At 43.3% G+C, this 14,852-nt stretch overlaps 1 protein-coding gene across 3 annotated transcripts in view; it reads left to right on the top strand.

Moving 5' to 3' along the window:
- Window positions 1-14,852, top strand: part of SKAP1 (src kinase associated phosphoprotein 1) — a 255,673-nt gene that overhangs the window by 227,144 nt on the left and 13,677 nt on the right. For all 3 annotated transcript variants that reach the window (XM_008530765.2, XM_070560568.1, XM_070560567.1), the window contains one exon: window positions 6,522-6,622. In XM_008530765.2, the coding sequence (XP_008528987.1) occupies window positions 6,522-6,622 (101 nt within the window). The remainder of the gene's footprint in view (window positions 1-6,521; window positions 6,623-14,852) is intronic.

Here is a 14,852-nt window from a genome sequence, read left to right as displayed (position 1 = left end):
CAAAGCCTGAAATTCAGCTTGAGCCTCTTCCTTCACCTCCTTTCCTTCTTCGGCCTCTCTTTCTAAGATTCCATCTGGGGGGTGAAGGGAGATTTATTCCTTAACTGTTCCAGCAGCTATAATTCAAGTAGGTTTTTTTAAAAAAAAAACTTTTTTCGTCATGCTTCCTGCCTCCAAAATAGGTGTTGTTAAAGTGTAGTGAGTTCTAAATATGTTTCTATGGTTTATACTTCCCACAAGTTATAATGATTGGTGACTTGGTGATTAGAAAACAGGGGAGGATTTTTTGCTCTCTCTGCAGAATCTGAGGCAGGAATTTTTATTATTTGTGTTTATTTCTTTCTTTACTGAATTTATGTAGTGCCTTTTCTCCAAAGGAGCTATAGAAACGGCGACAAATACGTAACATCCAAATGTCATCACTTAGCATTATAACAATAAAATACATGTAGAGGTCCGAGGGAAGGGTGAGCAGCCCCAGTGAAAGCATATAAAAGCAGGGAGCTTACGACGATGGGAATTCTTATGTAATAGACAAACTACACAAGTTTGGTTCGCTTAGTTTTTCTCATGTTACATGCCTTTGGCCAGGACAGGGGGGCACCCGTGGGTCGGATCTTTTCTCCTAACAGATACTGTAGCTACCAGGGTTACCTTGAAAATCCACATACTATTCCAGGGATCCTGTTCCCGGAATGCTGTGCTTTTCCCTGACGGAATTGCTAACATTTTTAAAGCCCAACTAGATCTTATCAGAAGAGGGGGGAAAAGGGAATTCAGTTTATCCTTATTGGGTGTTAATGACCCTGTAAGATGTAATTTCTTTTATTTTATTCTGTTACCTAGAAAATCTATCACAGCCTTGTAGTATTGATTGTTCAATCTATAAAGAGCTCAGTTTACAGCATGACTGTTAGTAACAGGGTTATTTTAATGAGTGACTCTTCAACACCTCCAATTTTCACTAAATTCCAACCCATCAGCCTAACAGTCTAACACTAAGTGTCTTTAGTGATGAGAGCTTATCTCCCTTCCCTATCATGAGAAGGCAATGTCCAGGAAACCAAAAAATAAAACTCATTCTGTGCTGCTTATATGAAAACGACTGGCCATTTGCTTGGGTATGCCGTGTCAAATAAAAAGCAGAGCTCGAGGTACAGATCACCCTCAGACACGTTAAATCTTTGACCAAGATCTTGAAAGAGGTTGTTTTCACTCTGAAATTGTGGGCAGACTCGGCCAAAGAGGAGCCTCGTTCAGTAATGTCTGCAGGGCAGAAAAATGCTGGCTGATAAGCGTTCCATCTGCGAGGCACTCTTTCCACTTTGTGCCCGCCAACGGAGTGAACTATTACATGAAAGAAACAGAGAGAAGCCACAGAGGTATTCGCAGCTTTTGCTCTTTGAAACCTACTTCCCAAGACCAAACATGAGTTGATCATCAGCCAGCTACAATTTTTGGTCCCATAAAAGGAGCAAAGGAGATGAAAACCAGGATCTGTGAGTGTTCCCACTTCAAGATCATAGTTATAACATTAAGGACCATTAGTGATTTCAGAATTCAACAATAAAGAGCCATGAAGGGGTCGGCCCCTTGGCCGAGTGGTTAAGTTCATGCACTCCAGCTTCAGTGGCCCGGGGTTTTGCTGGTTCAGATCCTGGGTGTGGACATGGCACTGCTCATCAGGCCATGCTGAGGCGGCATCCCACACAGCACAACCAGAAGGACCTACAACTAGAATATACAACCATGTACTTGGGGGCTTTGGGGAGAAGGGGAAAAAAAAACAGATTGGCAACAGATGTTAGCTCAGGTGCCAATTTAAAAAAAAAAAAAAGAGCTATGAAAACAGCCCAAGCAAATGGTATTGTTCAGTTGCTCTTCCTGTTCTGGTGTCATAGTCCATGAGCTTGGCAAATTTTTCATGCATTTCCTTCTTAATTAGTTAATAAGGTATCAGCCTGAGCCTGCTTTAATGGACTGGACATAGTGACCTTTTCTGGCCTGGCCTAGAAAACATTGCAGGTCCCTTCCAGTGGGCCACTGCTTTGGCCTTCTCTGTCCAAATCTCACCGACCCATGGTAGAGCAAAGACTAGCTTTATCTATCTTCCTGTTTTGTCTCTCTTTTCCATAATTTGTTAAGTAGTTGTACCTCATACCAGGCCTCGTTGGCACAGTCCTTTTGCTCATCGAGAAAATGTAAACAACATGGTGACCTGCCTTTATGCTCTTTTCTTTGGTCTCAGCTTGAATTCTGGAGCTACCCAATATCCCCCAAACAGAAGCCCAAGGTGACATATGAACTCCGGAAGGAACACAGTCAGGTTCCATTGTCCCTAAGGAGGAGAGGCAGAAAGGTGTCCTGGTTTTTACCTTACAGCTCTCTACATTATAGAGCCTCATTTTCAGATATTGACTGTCAACAGTATCACCAACTTGGCCCCAGTTACAGAAGAAATGACCATCATTGGTTATAAAGAACTTGATGTGGAATGACAAACGCTTTACAATAAATACCTAGAAAAGAGAGAAAAACAATATATTTTTTTTAATTCGGTCTGTAGCTATTCTTCATATGACATTTGGTTTGTTTGGAGCTTAGCTCTTCTTATGTGGGATGAAGAAAATAAGATGCTGCCCTTTTTTTTTCCTCTAGAAAAGTCCTTCTCAGCTCTGCTAGTAATTTAAATGCGGTGATCTTACCCATTAGCTTCTCCATCATTGTAATTGTTGTTAATTGTTATAACTGTTTTAGTTATTAGTGGTGTCATTACTGCTCTAGGTCCTCTGTCTGCTTTATGCTGAATATATTAGTGCTTTGCTTTTGAATTATCAGGCTTTATTTAGTGCAGAGTTACGTTTTTTGGAGAGACATTGAGAAATGCTGGCATTAAGCTTTATTCTTTTGTTTTTCATTCCAAATGGACAGACTGGAAAAAAAATAATTAGATGGAATAATGTCCTCAAAATGAGACTGAGGATGTTTTGAATTAATTAAATGCTCAGAATGCTGTACCGTTTCTGATCTCAGACTGCCGCCAGAGTAATGGAGACCTGGAGGAACCCCAGCCCAGCCAGCAGAGGCAGTCCTCTCTCCCGGGCTCTCAGTCCCTCTCCCTGATCGAAAGAAACCCTCCTCCTCATGCATTCACTTGTGCATAGAATGAGCTGGGCAAGTGTAGGGAGAAGCTCGGCTGGCCCTGCAGACCTCCGGGCCTTCAGGCTCTTCCTGGAGCCAAATCAGGAATGAAGCCCTCCTCAGCATTCCTTCTTCCCCACTTCAAGGTCTTTAAATAACACCCACTCTGGGGCTGGCCTGGTGGCGCAGCGCTTAAGTGCACGTGTTCCACTTTGGCGGCCCGGGGTTTGCTGGTTCAGATCCCAGGTGCAGACATGGCACCACTTGGCAAGCCAGGCTGTGGCAGGCATCCCACATATAAAGTAGAGGAAGATGGGCACGGATGTTAGCTCATGGCCAGTCTTCCTCAGCAAAAGGAGAAGGATTGGCCGCAGATGTCAGCTCAGGGCTAATCTTCCTCAAAAATAAATAAATAAATAAAAAACACCCACTCTTGGTCAGGTTTTCATTACACAGCTAGAGCTTAGGGGAAGCTTTCCCTGACCCCCTCAGACTAGGTTAGATTCCCTATTATACACAGCACCCTCAACTTCTCTTTTGCAGACATATGGTAATCCTAAATACATAAATATTGGGTGACTATTTGTTTCACGGTGCCTCCCCACTGGATGGTAGCCCTGAGAGCAGGGACCGTGTGTGGCCAATGCAGGATTCCCAGCATCTAGCAAAGTCCCTGGCACTTAGTAGGTGCTGTATACATGTCTTTTGAATGCTGAGGAATGTGTGTAGTGAAGTGGTGTGCACACATACACGTAAGTGTAAATCACACGTGTTAAACAGGGAGTCGGCAATACGAGGCCAGTCTCATCCAGCTTGGGCATTACTCTTCACTGATTTCCTTAATGCCAGAATACTTCTGTCCAGACAGCAAGTCCAACCTTTTCCCCGCTTTCAGCCCTTCATTCTGCTCATTTTTGAGAGCTGCTCTTCATGGTTCCAGTTCTGACGATTCTGATTCTTGGGCTAGGCTAAAACTGTCTCCTGGATTCCTGAGCGCCACAATATCTTCTTTTGGCCTTTAGCTGATGAAGAACCAAAGGCATTTTGTACCTTTATTTTTTCTTGGAAGGCTTCTGTTTTCCTCCTAGCTCCTTGCTTTCCCTGTGATCTATTTACTTTTACGAGAGGTCTTTTTCCAGGTGTTCTCCCCTGGTGTCTTCTATACCCAATATCAAATCACTTTATACATATATACCCAAAAGATATTCATAATCTTAGGAGCTAGTCCAACATTCCAGGCATGTGGGGAGCAGTACCCCATGGTGACCATCTGCTAGGCCAGAAAAAGCCAAGACAACTTTGTTAGTCTTTTTACCATTCAGAAATATCAAGCTGGGGCCAGCCCCGTGGCCGAGTGGTTAAGTTCGCGTGCTCTGGTTCGGTGGCCCAGGGTTTCACCAGTTCGGATCCTGGGTGAGGACATGGCACTGCTCATCAAGCCATGCTGAGGCGGCATCCCACATGCCACAGCTAGAAGGACCCACAACGAAAATACACAACTATGTACCAGGGGGGTTTTGGGGAGAAAAAGGAAAAATAAAATCTCTTAAAAAAAAAAGAAATATCAAGCTATGTTTTAAAAATCTATTTTTATAAAATAATTTTCTCTATAATATATAAATCCATGAAGAATAGTGATGTCAATATGCATTTCATTCCTAAATTTAGTCAAAGTCTTGGGTTGATGAATCAACTCCATTAGGACTGAAAATACGTAAATTTATAACCTGGGAAAACTACTTTCACTTTCCAGGGACAGATATTTCTCCATTATTTCACACACTGATCTCCCAAAAAATATATGCCTTGTCTTTTCAATAGTTAGCATTTTTCTCCCAATGTATTTTTCTTCAAGTCATGTTCTTAACTCTCTGCTGGAATGTTTCCAGTGTAGTTGTCTTGTTTGCTGCCCTCTGTTGTCAACTGCATATGCAAACAATTTTCTGTGTAAAGAAAACATGCTCCAGTTTCTACATGGGTGACGTTTTTACTTCTGTTTGCAATATCTGAGTCTTAACTAAACAGCTCTGTCCCCGCTCTTTTTCTGTGAACTCTAAGATTCCTACTGAAGTTCTTTTCCAGAGACGTGGAGATCTTGTTCTCCGTGCCTTTATTATTTGAATTGCTCATAGGTTAGGAACAAGTAGAAAAAAAGCAAATATAGCCAGGGCCTCTGTCCCCACACTGCCCACTTGCCCCCGATCTGTTCCCATCCTCAGAGACTAGCACCTTCACTCCTCATGGGAGGGTCAAGACAAATGAAAGGAAAGGCAGAAACTGGTAGACTAAGGTCCCCTCAACTCACTTGAATTTTAATTAGAACCCAGGACTCCTGACTCCCATCCATAGGAATTTCATCTTTGGTAGGTGCTTTGCTTACAGCTCTCATATGTAGCATCCTAAGGAACAGGGAGCATTGCCACATTACCCCTATCTATCCCTATGTCTAGTGGGCATTATCTCCCCTGCCATTCAAACCCCCAGATCCTCTCCCACTTTGTACTCTAGTGTTTAACCTTTCCGGGTAGAAGAAGATCGATACAAATTCTTCATTGTTAAGAATCGATGGCTGTCCTGTGGCATCACTGCCATCTAGTCTTGCTGAGAAGCCTAGTAAATCTTTCCAGCTGCTTCTAAAGCTTAGTTTGTCGTCTTCAGTTGCTTTCATTTTTAATGCAGATCACTTTGGTTTCTGTTCCCCTGGGGGCTTGCAGATAAATCTTGGCAGACATGTTCAGGGTTTACAAATGAGATGCTGGAAAAGGGCCAGCCCACCCAGAATTTAGTTGTAATGGATGAGACACCCCCTTGGTTCCACTTAAAGACTGGGGTATTTGTTTCCGTATTTATTGGTGATTACCTCATATAGCACCTGGGTGGGAAGTGCCCAGGATGAAGTTTCTGTATAACAGAGGAGGCTAACGTGTGAGGCTGTGAGGTAGACACATGCTGGCTGACTCAGCCTCTCTTGTAAATAGACAGAAGTCGGAGACTTGTCCTCTTCCTTCAAATGCATAATGAAGAGAAGCACCCTGGATCAAGAAAGTCTGGCAGGAAATCTCTTTGTGCTGCTTACTTACAAACTAAGTGAAAAATTACCTGCCTCATTTTCTTTTATTAATAAATGAATATGTTTATCATATTATTGAATAGCATCCGACTAAGGGTGATCTGTAAATATTTAATGTTAGTTAATGATTTCCTTTTCCCACAGTCCTTTGCTCATGCTGAGTGTTTGGCTATGCCTCATCCCGACCCCCCTAAATCTTAGATTTCCTAGGGGCAGTATTACAACCCTTGTTTCCATTTGCAGCAAAACTGTGGGCTCCATGGAAAAAGACAGAATCCTTTTAACTTTGATTTCTCCTCTCTTTGATCAGTGGACTATGCCACTTATTACCAGGGCCTATGGGATTGCCACAGTGACCAGCCAGATGAACTGTCCTTCCAACGGGGTGACCTCATCCGCATTCTGAGCAAGGTAAAGATGCAGAAAGTGGGGCTTGGCTCAAGAGTGAATTTTTTTATTCTTGATGATGTAGTCATCGTAACCAGAAGTCATATACTTCTCTTGTGTGTATTACATGAATCCCTCACACCTAGAGTAAATCCGCATTGATTTATAATTGTTAGGGAAAAATTTAATTAAAAATTAAGAGTCAGGAACCAATTTTCAAATTAAAAAAAACAATAGAGTAGACATAATACTAAAGCCAAGCCAATCAAAACTGGATCCTTTTAGGGTCTTGTGCTTAAAAGGTCATCACTATGTACATAATTTATTACCATATAATACTCTTGAAAACACTCTAGCTAGGTCAGCCGCCTTCTTATTTCATTTATAGATAAACAGGACTGTAATATAATTATGTATGGGGGGAGGAGTCAGAGCTGGTTAGCTCAATTGGTTTGAGCAAGTGCTGATAAGGCCAAGATAGCAAATCTAGCCCCACAAGGGCCAGCTAACTTTATTCTCTTCCTCAGTCACAAAGTTAACCCCTAGCCCCAGCTAACCATCTCACAGATAGTGTTGTTGATCATAAAAAGTTGGGAGAAAAAAAAAGGCTGGATTATTGCAGATCCATCACCAATGTGAAGAAGATTCAGAACTCGCGGGCTACTGTCTGAGAGATTGGCAGCATCACCTCTGTAAAGAAAGACTACACATATTCTGCATGGGTGCGCTAAGGAAATAGGTTCTATCCCTGAAAAAACCTCAAAGTTCTCTCTCCGAGGTCAGTCAATATCTACAAACGCATTTTTGAAATAGGCACAATCTGCTCTTTAATTGATGATGATGATGTGGATTCCATAAAGGAAAATTGAAAACCTATTGTATTATTAATCCATCATTGGCCGTTTCTCTTTATTCCGTGAATGTTACCACCTTGGCCAAGGGTTTCTCTCTGAAATATAACATAAGCTCCTTAGGAAAAAGACAAGGGCTGACCCACGGTACCCTTTAGTTGTTCCAACGACCAACGACCCCGCTTTGAACAAGGACCAAATTCAGACCCAACCTTTTGCAAAAGAGTAGGAGTCCTGCCAGCCCCGCTGAGATCACAGTCTTCTAGTGATTTCTTCCAGAGAGCTACTTCAGCGCCACCCTAATGCCATTCTGGTGCGGCTCCAATACACCAAGAATAAATTGTAAGCGAAGAAGGGAGTGGACATTGGCCTGATTGGTATTTCAAATGCCCGAAAGCAAGGTTTGCCGTGTAATAGAATTTGTGTACATTACCACGCTGGCATTACAGGGGTAATCGAGTTATCCACTCAGGTGTGACCAGGCCTCTGTTTGCCCAGAGCCTGCAGGTGAACAAATTAACTGTTTACATTGTCTGAGGTGCCTGCAGCAGGAGGAGGGGAGAACAGAGCCAGACTGTCTGCTAGCCTTCTCTCTCAGTCATGATTATTTTGTTTGTTTTGCATGTCTTTTGCCTTTGTTAATGGCTTCTCACTGGGGGTCCTTTCCTCCATTTAGAAGGGGCTGTGTGGTGGCTTGCCCTGCAGTACAGAGCTGTCTGCGCTTACTATGGCCGTTGTATTTCCAAGAGATACCAAAGAACATGGGGAGCCTCCCCACCGGTTTTTTTTTTAACTAATCTCCCTTCCCCTCCTCCGCTACTAAAAACTGATATATCAGAGTTGAACTCACTAAGAATATTTTGCTGCCCTGGTTCTATGGGGCTTCTTTCTCCGTCTTCTGGAAGGTCCTGAGTCTATTTTCACCTCCTACCATCGTAGTAGCACATTTCTTCCTACAAAAGCTGCACCAGCCACCTCCCTTCTCCATGTTGCTAATCCCTGCATGTCAGAGGGGGAAATGAAAAGCTGGAATCTCCGCTGAAGTTTCCTCATAAAGCTGCGTTCCAGTTAACGCTGGCTTGGGGAGCATTTCGGATTGGATTTACCTTTATTATATCACCTAACTCCATAAGAGTCCTTGGACGGGAAAGAACCTTAAAAGGCCACCCAATCCATTCCGTTGCCTCTAAGAAGCACAAATGAACCAATTCAGACAGATAGGAAAGGAGATTCCACTACCATTCTCAGCTGTCTGTCTACTCAGACCTTCAGTAACTCCTGATCTCTGGAATTTTCTCTCATATCCATCATAAATTCATTCTACTTTAGCCCCAGCTAGTGCCTTTGTTGGAGTCAGTTACACTCTGCAGCCTGCCTCTCAAACCTGGAGGAACAGAACTGACCCAAGTTGAGGTTAGTCCAGAAAAACGGTATCTAGAAATCTCCATCTTACTTTTCTCTCTGGCCGGGAGAACCTTTGTCAGGCAGGAAAAGCCCACTGTTTAGGAACCTGGAGAAGTCTGTTTCCCTGAGAAATGCAAGACAAGATGCAACTGGATGCAGCTCAGCTTACCTGGACCAGTTTCCTGACCTGTAAAATGAGGGAGTTGTGTTGGATGACCTCTAAGGTTCCTTCCACCTCAAACAGTCCCTTTCCAAAGATGGTGACGCTGCAAAACTGCTAAGGAAATTCCACATAAAAATGTGTTTTAGCTTTAATTATTTACTCAGATTAAACAAACCAAAAAATTCCAATTATCAGCTCTTTTGTTTTTGACCCTCATAAATGCATCTGGTTTCCCTCTCTCTTTGTGTGATAAAAGAAATATTCTGGGGCCAGCCCAGTGGCACAGCGGTTAAGAGCGCAGGTTCCGCTTCGGCAGCCCGGAGTTGGCTGGGTGGGATCCCGGGTATGGACATGGCACCGCTTGGCAACCCATGCTGTGGTAGGCATCCCACATATAAAGTAGAGGAAGATGGGCATGGATGCGAGCTCAGGGCCAGTCCTCCTCAGCAAAAAGAGTAGGATTGGCGGCAGATGTTAGCTCGGGGCTAGTCTTGCTCAAAAAGAAAAAAAAAACTATTCTGAAGGTGAGGGGGCAGGTGGAGAACAGGAAGTGGCCCCTGGATGGGGGAGTAGGGTGGAGGGGAGGAGAAGGAGGGTAACAGCTTTATTCTTGGGCTCCTGCTATTTCTAAATAGTTACCCAAGTATGACCCAACCTTGAATCCTAGAATCCTAGGGCTGGGGGAGTCTGTTAGGGCCTAGACTCTTTGGAGAGGAATGATCCCAGAAAGAAAGCTATTTATCCTTTTTTTAAAAAAAGTTTTTCCAGAGAGGATGATTGGCTGGGCAAGAAAGATGCACCCCATAGATAACTAAATGCCCATCACCTGTCCTCTTCTTAGGGCAGCAAGTTGTTAACAGATGGGTTACTTACGTGGCCCTGAGCAAAGTCACTTCATCTTGCTAATCCTCAGTTTCCTCATCTGTAAAAATTGGGATCCTTTCGATTCATAGGGTGCTGAGATGCTTACATTAGAGCATTTGAGTAAAGAAGTGCCTGGCATCTAGAAGATGGTAACTATTACTATAGTCCCTACTTTTCCACTAACAATAAAGTTAACCTTTTGGGTCAAGGTTGGGTATGTATTGAACATTCTAGGAGTTCAATAAATTCTTGGTGAATTGAGACAGAAAAAAGGTAGCCTGTCCTGCCAAGAACTTTTCCTGAGATGCTCAAAAGCACAAAAGGTTCTCACCTGGAAATGAAAACCATCCAGCAAAGAGGAGGCCTACATGCAAATCCACCGTGCCTTTCCTGGCCTGAGAGATTTCGTCAGTGACAAAACTGATGGATTGTTCAAACTTCTCGTCAGAGGAGGGGCCAGAGCCATGTTTCCAGGCTCTGAAACGGTAACCAATGGCACTGTCAGCAGGACTCCTGCTGGCCTCCCCTAACACATGCATTCCCATACACTCCCAGGCCCCCTGCAGCTTCACGCCCACTTAATTCACTGAGTTCCAGTTTGGGCCTCAAAATATATTAAAAGGAGATTTTAATAACGAAGCAGCTCTGTGCATCCAGCGGATGTTCCCGCGTTCCTTTCGGGCCCAGATATTTCTGAACAGCCTTTTCTAGTGCAGGGACCGAGCTCCACTTCCTCCTGGTACAGGGCCGCAGCTCAGGCCACAGCGGGGTGTTTAGCGCCCTTCAGTGGCTCCAGATTGTGGTGCTTGTGCAGGTCCCCTCATACGTAACCGATGGCTCCTGAGAGCCTGCCTCTCGTAAATTACTTCCCACGATGCCTGTGACCGCCGCAGAATTCAAGTTTGAATAGAGCAGGAAAAAGGTGTTTGAAAGGCCTGTTCACTCAGCTGCATTTTAATTTCCTTTTCAATCTTGTCCCAATTAATTTCACAGAATTAATCTCACAGAAGCAAACTCGGCAGCATTGAGGCTGAGGTTTTACTGTGGCGGTCGCTCTGCCTGAACATGAAATAGGAGCTAATATAAAAATCCATCTGCTGTGTTTGAAATACACGCCGGCTGCTGCTCAGTCCTGTCTGACATTCCAAACATCAACAGCGGGGAAAAGTGATTTGGGGGTTAGTGGCCATCAGTACTTGGCAGGGGTTCAATAACAGGTGTACTCCAAAAATCCATTCAGCCTGGGCAGCAGGCATGACAGGGCAGGTGCTGAATCACCCTCCGTGCACCAGCACCGGGCCCTGGATTCGTTCCTTTTATCTCAGGATCCTGAGGCCCTTCTGTGCACCCACTGCTATGGGCATTTGTTATAAGTGGGAGAATGGGAAGTAAGAAGCCTCTTTTTGGATAAGACAAGTCCCAAGTCCCAGCTTTCAGAGAGGTGACTCTGTCTTCGTGGCTCCGAGGTCTCTCACTAGGGAACCTTCTCTCTAAACAATAAAGGTGCTTGTTGTACTCTGCGAGATAACTCAAATAAACGCCCACTTAAAAATTACGCCTCCTGTTCCGGAAGTAATTGATAGTGGTAACACGAGCTGACCAGCAGATAAGGGCAAATTAAAGAGAGAAAGAAGGAAAAACTCGTTCTTAATTGACTAGGAAGGAGAAGTGGTCCCTGCAGGAGGTCCTCCAAGTAAGGTAAACCGAGTCAGTAGGCTCCATCTCTTGGGCTTGTGTTGTGTGCCTCATGAGTTGGCCTTAGCCTCCCCGAAGTTTTGTCCAGCTACTTCTGCCCATGGAAATCAGCCTTGGAGCATTAAGTTGGGCCCACATAAGGTTTATACTCACATGGTGGCTTCGCTGGGGTGGAAGACATTCCCGTGGCCCAAACACACCATGCTTCGGTTGTCCTCTCTGCTGGTGCAGTCGATGTGGAAACAGGGAGCCTTACAGGCAAGGTCAAGTTAACATCGAACACATGATGCTGTCAGGTGGCCATGGGCCTTATATAGACAAGAGAGACCGACTTTGTCACCCTGAGTGACATTTAGCTCCCAGCACCGGGATGTAGCTACTTAAACTCAGCCTAGATCCTGGCTGCAAACCCAGCTCCTAGTTATCTGAATGCGGTGGGCTGTTCCCAGCACACCTGGACCGTGTTAGCATAACAGCACGTCTGTTACAGAGGGATTTTTAAAGCCCAGTGTTCCCCATCTACTCCCTCGAAGGACTACTTAAAGAGCGCAGACCTTTCCCCTCCCTTGACCCCATGCTCCCCAAAGAGATTTGTATGTTGTAAAAATTATCTGAAGGCAGCAATACTTCCTCTTTTAAGTGTGCTTAGTTGAATGTGACAACAACCCTCATAAAAACAGATAAGTTAATTCCTTCAATTGCTTTAAATGAAGGATTTTTTTTTTTTTTTTTAATTTCAAGGCTCTGAGGGAAAGGAGGTGTTTGGTGACATCTAGTGTCCATTTAGGACTTCCTCAGGCACCATACCCTCTGCTTGGCCCGGTGGGGGATGGGCCGGGTTATTTGAGAGGTAATTTGGGGGCAGTAAGTGGGGAGAATATAGGCCTGGGGCACAGGCTGCCCAAACAGTGTGATGAAACTGATCAATGCCTGTCAGAGAGCTGTTATTCACCTCTGACCTAACCCAAGGGGGCGGGTGAGGGGGATACCACTGGAAAATATCTTTTCTTATTTATGATGATACAAAAGAGAAGCAGAAGCTGTCCCCACCACCCCATCTCATGTTAACAAGCAGGTCAGCACTGTGCTGTGATGACGAAGATGATGATGATGATGGTGTTTTCTCCCATTAATAACCCCTATGGGAGGCTATAGAGTTAGGAGGCTAGGAATGGGATTTGGGGTCAGCTGGAAGGCAACGGTCATACACCGGTCAAATTCAGTAGAGGCCATTCCTTTCCCCCAGACAGGAACCAATCGTCTAGAACAAACCCTGGCAGCCTCATTCCTTCCAGGTAATTTTTATAAATGAGGGGACACCATTCCAAGAGAGGACAAAAAGGAGAGGGTGTTTGTGTGTGTGTGCATGCATATGCGTGCATGTAAACCTGCTAACAAGAGGCCCGACTGCATATCAGCCTTATCCTCCAAAGCCTGGCCATTTATTACAAAACCCATTTTTTAAAAAGAGAATAAAATTGGCATTTTCCACTTTAATCTCCTTACTCCTAAACTGTTGTCCCAGACAGGTCTGTTCACTTTCTACACACACACACACACACACACACACACACACACACACCCCTGTCAGTCAGGTGGAAAGTCCCAGATCAGATAATTAACTACGAGGCCCAGACAGAAATGTTTACCTAGAACTGTATAAGCCGTGGCAGGGTTAGGTTAATGCTCAGAATCACCCGATGCTTTACAAACTCCAGTGTAAAAAATTCCAGCCATTTATTTTGCAGTGAATTTATAACAAATGCTGTTAAAGGCTTCGTCTTTTGACAGAGGTAATAATAAATTCACTGTTAAAGACGGTAGTTTAATTCCTTATACCTCCAATACTGCACAGAATAAACCATATTCATCACTGAGTAATTTTTTACCACATAAATCTTTAAAACGAACCGGTGAAGGCTGTTGAGACTGAAATATTGTGAATTTATTAGATATGCCCATGTAGTATTGGATTCAGAGGTTTCCATTCGAATATATTACGGGGAAAATTTGTGTCTTTAACTGTGACATTCCCTCCATTTCCCACTGCCAGTATTATAACAGGCAGCTCCTCCAGAGTCAACTGCACGTTTATTAGACAGAGATTTAGTAATAAACTCCTCACTAATCTGCCAAAGAGGCTGCATGACATTTTGGTGAGATGCTTTATTTGAAAGGAGTCACAAAAGCTTTGTTTCTGTGTAATTATTTTCTCGAAAGGAACTCAGCCTCCCCCAACCTCTGTCTGCCAGTGTTTCTTGGTAGTGTATGCGTCCAGCTCTCCAACCAAACGAGCGAAATATTGAAGCAAATTATAACCTCATTGCAAACATACAGGGCAGTAACTTCTACGCAGTTCATAGGATTAGTTATCGGGGGCTTGGGGTAATTGGTTAGAACACAGAAAAGCTAGAATTGGCAGACATTGCCAGTCATGTGGTAATATTTAAGGTTAATAAAAGGATTGTATTGATTCTCAAACTAGAAATAATAGACAATGGTTTCAGAAAACTTGCTATTCAAAAACTTTCATCTTGACATATGACACATTAAAGATACAATTAAATCCTCTGGATTTTGTTCAAATCTAGATTTGAACAAAAATCCTTTTACTCTACCATATTAATTTTGAGTGAAAATCTGTGCCTCTTAGATGAGAATATTCTGAACCTCTCTAATGATTTGCTAGTGAAGTGACATTTAAACTAACCAATTGATTATGTCAAATTGTAATACCCTCTCCAGTTTCATTAAGGAAATATTAATATTGCTAGAATGAAAAATATTTTTTTCTTTTAAATGGAAAAATGTGCATCGTCTTTTTAGCAAAGAGCTTTGGCAGTTTCTCTGTTGCCACTAATATTCTGTATTTGGGAAGAGTCCAGATACTAAAAACTTTCAAGGAGCATTGTGAACTTTAAGATGTTTTTTAATAAAATAAAATAGGTTTCTAACTGCTAAACGAAGGAGAAAAATTTCCTGGCAGCGCGAGACGGCAGCCTATCAGAATAATTGTTAAAAGACAGAACCCGGCTAGAAAGATAAGCATAATACCAGCAATTAATATTCAGCATTTCACATTATAGTCAAGAGGATGTGTTTTTCTTTGTGATGTGGCTCATAAGCTAAGAGTGTTGGGAGCCAGACTCTGAGCTCTGTCTTCTTTTCGTGCATGAGGATTAAGGAGAAAAAAAACAGCGACAACAATCCTGCTCCATCTGTAAATGAACAAACATCTTGATTTTATAGCTATTTGCTTTGTAAAACTGAGGAATGA

Source organism: Equus przewalskii, chromosome 10 (genome assembly GCF_037783145.1).
Source record: "Equus przewalskii isolate Varuska chromosome 10, EquPr2, whole genome shotgun sequence".
NCBI lineage: Eukaryota > Metazoa > Chordata > Mammalia > Perissodactyla > Equidae > Equus > Equus przewalskii.
Note: the sequence above shows the minus strand (reverse complement) of the source record. Positions and strands in the feature narration are given on the sequence as shown.